The following is an 11668-nucleotide window of genomic DNA, read 5'->3' as shown; positions in this document are numbered from 1 at the left end:
CAGACTGACTGATTGCTCGATCCTATAAAGGCATTTCCAAAGGTGTGGTTTGCATACCATTTGCAGTATGGAACGTTTTACACTAAAGCTTCCTGAATAAACATCGCTCTTACATTATCCTCGAGCAGAATTGACTCCATACAGAAAATAAATTACAAAACATGACAACTTGTTGAATTGTGAATTGTGAAGATAACTTATGGATTGAAAATACTTGTAAAACCATACATGAGTCACTCAGTTTTATCAAGTTCATTTTTATATGAAAACATGTAAAGTACAAATCTACTATCAATTTCTCAGAACATACCTACTGTAAAGTATTTTCTTAGTCCATGCTTACTCTATAGTATTTTTCTAATATTGTATTTTGTATTTATGCACACTATATATCCTGCACTTGCTAATTGCACTTCATGTTAGACGTAAACTACATTTTGTTACACTGTACTTGTATATGTGTAATGACAATAAAGTTGAATCTAATCTAATCTAATGTTCAAGATTTATCTGTTATCATATTCTTATTTTGTTCAGATAAAACAATGTTACCATAATGTTTTAAGTATCATTAAATTGGTCATTTCAATTCACTAATTTAAATCTTGTTCAGTGATATGCCTTCGTAACTTTTTAAAAGATGAAATTACTTAACTTATTTGTATTTTTATCTAAATCAAAAACAATGCTGCCATGTCTTACAGACTGCATGTTTTTTACAGTGTAGACAATTATTAAAATACACATTTAAGGCCTTTCACAAAAACCTGATTAATGACTAGCTGAAATGTGTGGCAATGCCTTTTCAAATGAATGCAAATCTCATGTTTGCAATGCATATGTGACAAGGCGTGCTGTCCTGAATGAGGTTTCTTTAGCCTCTCCAAAGACCTAGACTGTACAAATATATAAAGTAGGTATACAAGAATAATAGTGCTATAAGAAATCTATTAAACTTTTGCTACTAAGTGCTATATATTTTATTTGTATTTGTTTATTTGTATGTTTTTTTTCTATTTGCACCATCAAATAAGGACATTGTGTGATATTTTATTTCAAACAGATGTCATGGCAAACATTACCCCCTAATGCAAATCTGCAGTTATGCGGTGTGTTATAAAACAGAATGGTGGGGAGTTTATCAACAAAAGAACGAGGTCTTTAAAGAAATGAATTCTGTGGTTACAATGATTTGTGTCGGTCACAAAAGCACACATTGGCTAAAATTCAAACATGGCTGCCAGTAAAAAAAAAACTTGATAGGAAGAGTCTTACATATCAGACAGAGTTTCAATAAGCAGTTCCTCTCTACAGAGTGAACGTAGTTTAAGTCATGTTTTAGTTTGGTAAGACATATTCAATCTTTGACACCTTGAAAAATAAGCTATCAATCTGTACGGTGGTCTTTAAATGTCTTAAGGCTCAACCGATATATTTAAATATAATGTTGCCGGTTCGGCCCTCATACCAGCAGGGATTGTAGGTGGGGAGAGTGAATGATCAGCTTTCTCCTCGGCATTCAATACCATGGCTGAGGTGAGACCCTTAAGCCAGGCACTGGCCCCCCGGGGCGCCGGAGCAATGGCTGCCCACTGCGGTGTGTGTTACTCACTTGTGTGTGCACTTGGATAGGTTTAATGCAGAGCACAAATTCCGAGTATGGAGCACCATACTTGGCCACACGTCATATCCCATCACTACTTCAGTCCACAGACCATTACAGAAAATGTGTGTGTAACCCTGACCTGGCTTCGAATTAAATAAATCCTAGGATTGCTGACTAGAGGTACAAGTGATAATTTACTTCTAAATGTATGAAGTAGACTAAATAAATAATAAAATATAAATAATTAAAATTTTGAAAACATAGTTAAACCCTGATAACTGAAACAAAGTGTCTTTAAACTGATGTGGATCAGAGCAAAATATATCTGATAAAACATATACTTATTCCATAGGACTGCAAGATTAAAACAAAGAGTCTAATGAATCTCTTTTTTTCATCGAATCTGTGGTGTTTAATGATAAACTTTAGCTGCGTCTGAATTCCCTCACTTGTTAACACATTCGCTATTCCCTAGAGAATGCAAATTAGTGCATGGGGAAGAAGTGAATGAAAATGAGTGAACAATTTGGGACACTGGTGCAGGGCAAGGCGGGGAAAAAAGTAACGCGGGACGAAACAAGTAACTGCGATTTACTAGGAGGACGCAGTCTTTCTTTCTTTTTTTTTTATGCCACACGATTTTATTCAAAGTGGCAACTTCCTTGATCTCAAAAACAACATTTTACTTCAGGCTGCAAATATTGCCATCTTTACAGATAATATGTATTCACTTGTAGTGTTAAAAAATTCCAAGCAGCGAGGACGCAGTCTTTCGAAACGAGACACAGTTTACATGTGACGTCAGCATGCAACCTTTGACCTTGCTGCCGAATATCAGGTGATTTCGTCATCGTTTCCCGCGGTTAGGTCCGGAAAACAGTTTTGGAACATGGAAAGCAAATTTCTGAAGCTGTGCTTTTTTTAATCACAAAGTTATGATCACTGTAATGATCAATGATTCAGTGCTGTAACACACTTATTATATAATACACCATGTAGTGTGTTTTACTTTTTTTGTGTTTTAAGGTTTCTATTTTTCCCTGTAAAGCTGCTTTGGAACAATTCACGCTATATAAATAAAATTGGATTGAATTGAATGAAACGGTCACTCCTCCAGCTGATTCTAATCAGACGGTTGATTCGCGTTGTATCATGGGAACTATGATTGAGCGAGTGTACATCGGATGTGCACTCAAAATCAGAATGCATTGTGGGTGAAAAGTAGTGATCACATGTAAGGAATGAGTTGTTTACTCGGCTTTCAGACAACACAAGAAAATGGCGGACAGCCGATATAGACAGAAGGCGAATTCAGACACAGTTTACATGAGCCTGGGGCACTTCAGCATAGCTCTTCTTCACCGGTGAATCATGTAAACGCATCTGATTAGACAATATATTCCAATCATACCATGAACTTGATTGGCTGCTGCTCAAAGCTGTAGCAGAGTAAAGACGCTGCCATCCACATTCGTTCATTTTCACCTAATCTTATTTAGATTGGGCCTTTCATTGCTAGTTTTTTAATTATGCTGGAACTGTTTTACCTCTTTTGTCTTGAATTTGGAGACCAGTTTGTACACCTGCTTAGAATGTTCAAATAAATAGAGGATCTCTTCCAACACTGTTTATATTTATCGAAGGTTAGAAAACGCTGGAAATACTTTACTTTTACGCAACATTTAAAGGTGTAACCTAAGAAAGTTGGTAGCTAAGAAATGTTATGGTTTAACAAAAAAAATAGGCTGGGTCGGACTTGAAACTTAAGATTTTACATTGGATCCGCCTCTGGCTTTGCCACTGATTTCAATCAGTTAAAAACAACTTAGACTTCTATATGGAAATAAATTTAACTGATCTTGTTGTTCCTTTTTAAATTGCAAATAAGAAATGCCCTGCTCACAATTGTGGTTTCGGTCCAACAGCTCTATCTGACTTTTGTTCTATCATTTTAAATTCCTGATATATTGTATAAATGGTTCTTTGTCAGATGTCTTGTGAAGGCTTTACTGGTGGGTCCAAAACTGCATCATGCAAATAGATCAGCAAGCTCAGCGTAATAGGCCATAGGCATAACAAGGCTGACTTAAGAAAACAATAACAAATAATTGTATATTGTTTTTATTTCAAATGTCAATATTACAAATAATTTTATTTGTTAATTTTTATTATTTTACATTTATTTTGTGCTTTATTTTGTAACTACACAGCACATTGGGGGGGCCCCTTAAACAGAACAAATTAAGTAGAATCTTTAAATGCACATTTTATAGGGAAACGGGATAGCTTATCCAGTTAAAGCACATAAAAATATGGAGGCTCACAACCTGGCTGGTCTTCAAGGGAGTCTCACTCAGTGCAACATCATGCTCTCAACTGTTAACAGTGTTACTTAATAATGGTATGACAAATTAAAAATGACCAACGAATAATATATAAGTTGTTGTCTACAAAAAAGCAGCTACGGCATGACCATACTTCAGGGACACTTGCGGACCCTCCAAGGTCCATTAAATGAGTCAATGTCCACTTGATACATCTTAGATGAAATGTAGGAAGATAAGAGGTATGAGTGACAAAAAGAAACCTTTCATATTCTGGGCGCTGTTACACAGGATTCCCTCACAACATTTCATGTCATTACTCCCCAATAACCGTGATACATTAGCATTGGCTGCAGAGCTCCCACAGAAGAGCTGACTTGAACATCCTTTCTGAGTCTCCTTCTTGCCATTCCTGTCAACTAGAAGATAAATAAATATTGTGTAAGATTTTCAACTAAATTAATTTGCAAAAGTTCATTTCTGTAGATATAAATAGATATTGGACATAAACTCACCTCTTGCAGTGAAGCATTGGGTCTCTTCACCTTCACATGGCAACATCTTTGAGCAGCCAGTGTCATCACAGGTGAAACAAATCCTCCCATTAGGGGGTCGCCGTTGTAACACTATACAAGTTATGAATAAAAAACAGTTTACCTAAAAATCATGTGTACCATATACTGAATCCAGCAGGCAAAGATGAAATGATATTGCATAAACCAAAGGTAATTGAACAGCACATGTTGTAAGATTATTGATGTGGAAAAACTCATACGCTCATAATACCTCCTGCATTGTTATTGTTGCAGAGATTTGTACTACAGCATTGAGAGTTAAGGGTCACTCTGCTTAGTCCATAATTTATGCTCCCAGTGACACACGAAGAGGGATCTCCACAAATCTTCTGGCTCTGACTTTGATCAAGGACACCTGTGAGGACCAATTTTTAAATGTGAAGGCTGCCATCATGTGATTTTTCACTTTTACACTTACTATAGGTGTCATTTTATTCTATCATTTTATTCTTACCTACGTATACAGTTGTGGTCATGGAGCTACACTGAGATTGGCAGGTAATGGTACTTTGAGTGCACGTTCCAGTAGACAAATCCGGTATGCATCCATAGCATATGAGTCCCAGTGCTGAAAATACAAAATTAAGATATATACACATTAATAAATATGTGTATTTATTACACATTAATAAATAAAGGAAATTTAACATAAACAGAAAGTTTATGGCGCACAATGTACCTTTGGTGAAGAAGACACTGATTAACAGCAGAATAGTGCATTGAAGTGCCATCGCTGGTCCAGCCAAAGGAATGATGGTTAGGTCAAGCAACATCTTATAAATACATTTCCGAAGGTGGGTTTGCATCCTATTTGTATAAAGGACATGGAAGGAAGCTGCCTCATTAGCATAAATCTTAATTTCTTAGTCAGAATTCTTATAATATACTCAAGCCATATTGACTCCAAACAGAAACTAAGTAACATTTAGGCATACTTTTGAATAAAGCTGTCTTTTTAAAATCTTGTGGATAATCATAAAAAACTTGTCTTGACAAAAGATCAAATGTTCAAATTCTAAACTTCTTGAAAACTGTGTGTTTTTACAGTACTATTTTTTTCAATGTTTATGAATGCAGATGTACAAGCAGGTAGGTGAAATATTTATAAGCAATTTAAATTAACACTTTTCTTCTCATTGTTCTTCACCACCCATACACAAATGAAAAATTATCAAGTGTGTATCAATTTTTACAATTATATTGGGTTCAGACAGACAATTTCTTCAAATACATCAAACACATTTAACAAACATGACAGAATGGCTAGTTGCGTAATGAGTTGCGTAAGTGCATTTTCAAACAAATGCAAATTTAATGTTAACATGTGAGAGGGTGTGGTCGGTGTCCTTTTTAACCTCTACATAAACAATATGCTATATATGACTTGAAGGTTGTCTGTCAGAATAGCAATTGTGTTCAAAATTGAGTATTTTACTGCTCATTTGTTTTTCAAATGACAGTCTGAATTGACAGAAATCATGTCTTAGGTTTCTGCAATGCTATAATACTCAAAGTAAAGCAATTATTCTGTAGAAGCTACAAAATGTACACAGCAAATACTTTAAGCAGTAAAACATCATTGAAAATACCGTAATAATACTGTGAAAACAACAGAAATCATTTACAGTGCTAAGATTACACACATTGAAGAATTTAATTGAATTGAATAAAACAATACCACACAACATACAATAAACAAAGTACACATTAAAATACAAATTACATCATTAATAGTGACTTACAATATCCTGTACCTATTTAAAGTTTCAATTGCTGTTGGCACAAACTCATTTTTAAAACAATTACACTTTGCACATCAAAACCCTGTAATGTTTTCCTGAATGTAAAATGTAAAATTTTGCATGTAAGATGTGTGTCTCATAACAACAATTTTCCTAGCATGATTTAAAACAGATACTTTTTACAACTGTTGTAATAATCAAACTGTAAAATGGTTCATTATGTTCAAGATTCATCCAGAAACCATGTCATTTTAATACCACAGCCTCTTTTTTATCAATGGTATCAAAAGCAAACTGCTGGTGGCATTAATGAGCTTTATGGCGTCTAAACATATTTAAATGAGATAATTTCGTGTCTCACAGCAAGAAGGTTCCTGGTTTGAGGTGGGCCTGGTGACTTTCCAGTTTGGAGGTTTCATGTTTTCCATGTGGGTTTCCCGGTTAAAAAACATGCAGACTAAGTAAATCGGTCTAAAAAAATTATTTAGGTGTTTAAGTGTGAATCTATGAAGGTTTTTTGGTGCCCTGTGGTGGACTGGCTAGGAATAGATGGAAAATGATTTTATTTATTTTTAAAAATTTATATTTCCAGTATTGCATACTTAAAATACAGTATAACAAAAATCTCAATTGTTTTTGGTTGTCTAAGATTAAAAGGGTTTACAGACTTATTTTGCTGAGATCCTTGTGGTGTGTCCTTTGTTGATTTAGTACATAACAGAAAGCAAATAAGCAATAAAACAAATCAGACTAAAGACAAATAGTTATTCAGACATCTATGGAAATTTCTGGAACTCTTCTTGTTGTAACCTTTTGAAACATCACATTTAACTAGATATTTAATGAGAACTATATTTAAGCCTATCGTTATTTCTTATTTGTTATATCTTTCCAGTTGTTTATGAAAATCAATTTTGGACAATATATGAAAAAAGCAGTATAAAATGTGTTTCCCATTATAATGGATAGTTCAGTCATTTGACAATGCTTTTCTGCATGAATGCAAATTTCATGTTTACATACATGACCAGGTGCAGTTTCCTAAATGAGTCTCCCAGACTCTAAAGACATTTGTCAATGTCAAAACACAATAAGACTATTTTCTCTCTATTTAAAATAGAAGATTTAAAACACAAAGTTGTTTAACTTGGTAAGCCGATTGTGTACACAGTGTGCATGGCTTTTGCAGATAATTTTACAATAATGTTTGTCATATCATATGGTTAATGCAAAACAATTGGAAATAGAAAGACCTCAAATATGTAAATAAAAGGTTAAAAACACCTGCACACAGGCTATATCATTTGAGGAATACTTGGAAATGTGAAAATTAAAAAAATATATTGTTGCTTACTCTTTACAAGCTTATGCTATTATTTATAAATGAAGCCTAATATTTTTATGTTCATATTTTGAAATATGTTTTATGGTACCAATCCCCATCGTAAACGTGAATGAGTGCTGTTGCCGCTTTAAATGAAAATAACATAAATTAGTTTGCTCATGATGAGTTTTAATTTTAAAAGAAAAAACAGATACATGCAATTATAATGACGTAAAATATTTTTGTCCACATCATGACGCTAGAGGAGCAGGAAATACGAGAGCAGGGCATTAGCAAAATCCACGTTTATACTTATAGATGCTGATCGCACATAGGGCTACTGTGTATGTATATAATAATGTTTAATAAATAAATTCGCATTAATTTTACATATACCTGCAAGTTATTTGACAAATAATTTTTTATCCATCACCTCCGGAACCAATTAATATAATATTGTTTCCCCACCGGCATGTTTTTTCGGGTGCCTACCTTTTTGTTTTAATTCCGGATCATACGCTTCCTCGGCTACTACAACCGAGGAGAAATATCGCTGTAGTTCAAGTGTGTCCATGCAGTGACAGTTTAATAATTTATTTTATAGTTTTGTAAAGCAAATCGAGGTTGTCACGATGTCTTAATACTAAAATGATATTACGGAAACGGGCGGTGCGAACTTGTCCTGTTTTTAATGTTATCAACTTCCAGTGTTTCTGCTCTATTAAATACTATAAAACATTATAGCCGTGGATTACACGTGATGTTAAAGCTATGGTTTAAAGGTTACGATAATAGTCTGTAAGTTTTGCAAAAATAGTCCGATAACAGTCAGTGGGCCTGCACAGTAACGTAGTATCCAGCAAACAAGGATGTCCGAATCCGGTCACAGCCAGCCCGGCATGTACGGACAGGGAAGGAGGAGACGGCGACGACGAGAACGAGATCCGGGACCACCGGGTCAAAACCTTTCCGGTCCCAGTCGTGATCGAGACTACGTTCCCCGTGAGCGCAGGGTGAGATGCTGCTTTTGTTTTTAGATGTGAGCTGCTAACCTACACACTTTAAAGGAGCAGTCCATGTCTTTGATGTTCTAGGTAGACGGCTCACTAAGATTTTAAGCATCTTTGACCTGTTTATCGACTGTTTCTTGAATAACACGTGTAACATTCTAGTAAAACAATAAAATCTTGTATCATCAGGATGGCAGCGAGGAAACTACAGGTCCTCTTTTACAGAAGACCCCCATTATTCTTGCCAAACCTCCTGGAGAAAGAGTAAGTCTATTCTTGTAGTCTGTTGAGAAGATTTCCATAGGCTATACTGAAATCTTTGAATATACATTTTTCAGTCCAAACCAAATGCTACTGTGAGTGGGACAACATCTTTGGAAAAGCCGATCATGCTTATTAAGACCAGAGAGGAGGGTGGGAAACCTGGAACAGCCCCTGATGTCGCCCAGTCAACGTCTAGTGCAGGAACTGCCAAACTGGAGAGAGAAGGCCAGCGTCCAACTCAACCTGTTTATCAGATCCAGAACAGAGGCATGGGCTCAGCTGCATCTGGTGGATCTGTCGATCGTGAGTCATTTGCTCACAAACTTTTTTCTGTATTATGTATTTTCTGTTAAATTAACCTGTGCACTCTTATGTAAATGTAGCTGTGATTGGACAGACTAAGCTCCTCCCCCCTGAGAAGATGAAGCACAGCATAAAGCTAGTGGATGACCAAATGAACTGGTGTGACAGCGCTATGGAGGCAAGTGCTTTGTTGTTGTTGTAAGATCTTTTGATAGAAAAGAAACATTCAGGTGACTGTGTGTTGAATGCTTTATGTTCATTGTTTATCTCAGTTTCTGCGCGACCAGACAGACATGCTGGTTGTGGGAGTTATCGGCTTACAAGGTACAGGCAAATCCACAGTCATGTCTCTTCTGTCAGCCAACAGCTCTGAGGAGGACCAGAGGTCAGAAGATCAACATTCCACCTAGAATAGATTGATTTCCACCTTTTATTTTTGTTAAACGCTGTCCTTATAAAATGTAATTTCTTAATTCAGTTTTACCCATTGATTGTCTGTTAAACAGGGCATATGTATTCAGAGCTCAGTCGCAGGAGATCAAGGAAAGAGCTGGCAATCAGAGCAGTGGAATTGATTTCTACATTACTCAGGAGAGAGTCATCTTTCTGGACACGCAGGTCAGACTGTAGGGCCAGGCTGTAACTTGAGAATCCTGGTAGATGCTTTATACGCTAATGGTGTTTCTCATCTGCAGCCAATTTTGAGCCCTTCTATTTTGGATCATCTAATCAACAATGACCGCAAGCTTCCTCCCGAATACAACCTGCCACATACATACGTGGAGATGCAGGTTAGGGTTTTTGCAGGGGGCTGTGTCTAAAATTTGGTTTCTGAAATTCTCTTGTGTGTTCAATTTGGGTTGATTCCATATCTCTTGGATTTAGTCTCTGCAGATCACTGCCTTCCTCTTTACCGTGTGTCATGTTGTGATTGTGATTCAGGACTGGTTCACTGATATCAACTTATACAGGTATGTTACAAGGACCTCAGTTTAAAGGATGCATGTTGCATTGGTAATGAACTAAAATAATTGAGATATAAACAAAATTAATAAAACGTGTTGATATAGCGCGATTGTGTCCCTGCCCAGGTTTCTGCAGACTGCTGAGATGTTAAAACCTTCAACTCCATCTGCCAGTCATGACAGCATTGGCTCCTCAGGAGTTGATGATGCATCTGAGTATTATCCTCACATAGGTGGGATGACTTTTAAAAAAACTTGGCATTGCTTACAATAGGCAATTGACTCAGTTGTGTAAAATTGTTACATGTTTTTGTTTTTAGTTTTTTTGCAGAACAAGGCAAGACGGGAAGAGTTTTGTCCACGGCACCTAAAGAAGATGCATATGGCAGTTGACAAGCTCATGGCTCATTCCCATCTGAAGTATAAAGGTTAGTCTGCTCAGTATGACATGAACACGCTTCATCAGTCAGTGCATCTATCCTGTCCAAAACTGTTTTGTTTTGTGATGCAGGTACATTGTCCATGTTAGATTGTAACATATTCCCTGGATTGAGTCGAGACTATTTGGAAACAGAAGTCAATCTTTTTCTATTACCTCTGATGGATCATGATGGCGAAGATGCTTTGACAAGAGCAGGTCAGAAAACAGTGGTTGTTAAGAACATTTCTGAAAGTGGTTAAGTCAGCAGCAGATGGGATTCAGTCTCATAAAACATTTCATCACATTTTACATTGTTTGTCTGTTAGTGTGTGACTCCTAGAGGAACCAATTAACATAAGTGTTTGGTTTATATCTCTTGTGTACCAGGTTCAGGTCCTCCGCTTTTCTCTCTGCTTCCTGGCTATAGAGGACATCCCAGTTTTTCTTCTCTGATTCCTAAATTCCGCAGTCAAATCCTGGCGATGTCCCGAAGTCCGCTATCACACACAATCCTCACAGAGAAAAACTGGTAAGGCAGAAAGACATCGCTTCTGCTTTTTCTAAAAGAGAAGTTTTCCCTATTTACATATTTATAATAGTTTGAATTTAATACTTTAGATAATATTAAGCTGATCTCTGAAGAAGAGTTCTGTTTGTATTGACTGCATGTGTTTTTCACAGGTTTCATTATGCGGCCAGAATTTGGGACAGTGTTAAGAAGTCATCGGCCCTCTCTGAGTATAGCCGACTTTTGTCATGATGATGTCATGAAAATCTGTGAGATCCTTGTTAAAGAGAACCTGTCCCTCTCAGATGATTTAAAAAATGAGTCAGTTCTTAGAAAGAAGACTGAGTCACAGAAGTGGCACTGGGTTGGGTTTAATCAACTTCTCTGGAGTTGGAAGTTTATCTAGCTGCTCCTATGTGAGATCTGGATCACCAAGCGATTGCAGTTTGTGATGAGTTGTTTGTTCTACGAGAATCGGCCTGTGCCAGCAAAGGTCATATACTAAACAGTCAATTGTTAAAGAATAAACTCAAAGATTTTGTGATGTTTACAATGGAATGTAAAGATGCATTTCTGTTTTTCTAAGTGTATTTGCTTTTGACAACAATACAATTGTGTTGTAAGAT

The 11668-nt window shown here is 36.3% G+C and overlaps 1 protein-coding gene across 1 annotated transcript; it reads left to right on the top strand.

Annotated features, from left to right (window-relative positions):
* Nucleotides 1-8043: 8043 nt before the first annotated feature.
* Nucleotides 8044-11667, top strand: smg9 (SMG9 nonsense mediated mRNA decay factor). The gene is made up of 13 exons (XM_079469029.1): nucleotides 8044-8584; nucleotides 8771-8845; nucleotides 8920-9148; nucleotides 9229-9326; nucleotides 9421-9533; nucleotides 9655-9766; nucleotides 9844-9939; nucleotides 10034-10119; nucleotides 10240-10346; nucleotides 10434-10541; nucleotides 10625-10750; nucleotides 10922-11063; nucleotides 11216-11667. The coding sequence occupies exons 1-13, from the start codon at nucleotides 8441-8443 to the stop codon at nucleotides 11292-11294; spliced, it is 1515 nt and encodes a 504-aa protein (XP_079325155.1). The 5' UTR covers nucleotides 8044-8440; the 3' UTR covers nucleotides 11295-11667.
* The last annotated feature ends 1 nt before the right edge of the window (nucleotide 11668 follows it).

Source organism: Barbatula barbatula (genome assembly GCF_947034865.1).
Source record: "Barbatula barbatula genome assembly, chromosome: 12".
Classification (NCBI taxonomy): Eukaryota; Metazoa; Chordata; class Actinopteri; order Cypriniformes; family Nemacheilidae; genus Barbatula; species Barbatula barbatula.
Note: the sequence above shows the minus strand (reverse complement) of the source record. Positions and strands in the feature narration are given on the sequence as shown.

Bases quoted from the DNA above. Each gene is read 5' to 3' on its own strand.
- smg9 (XM_079469029.1), top strand. From the start codon at position 8,441: ATGTCCGAATCCGGTCACAGCCAGCCCGGCATGTACGGACAGGGAAGG. The intron at 10,347-10,433 runs GTGGGATGACTT...TTTTGTTTTTAG, and splicing joins TGAGTATTATCCTCACATAG to TTTTTTTGCAGAACAAGGCA. The intron at 11,064-11,215 runs GTAAGGCAGAAA...TGTTTTTCACAG, and splicing joins ATCCTCACAGAGAAAAACTG to GTTTCATTATGCGGCCAGAA.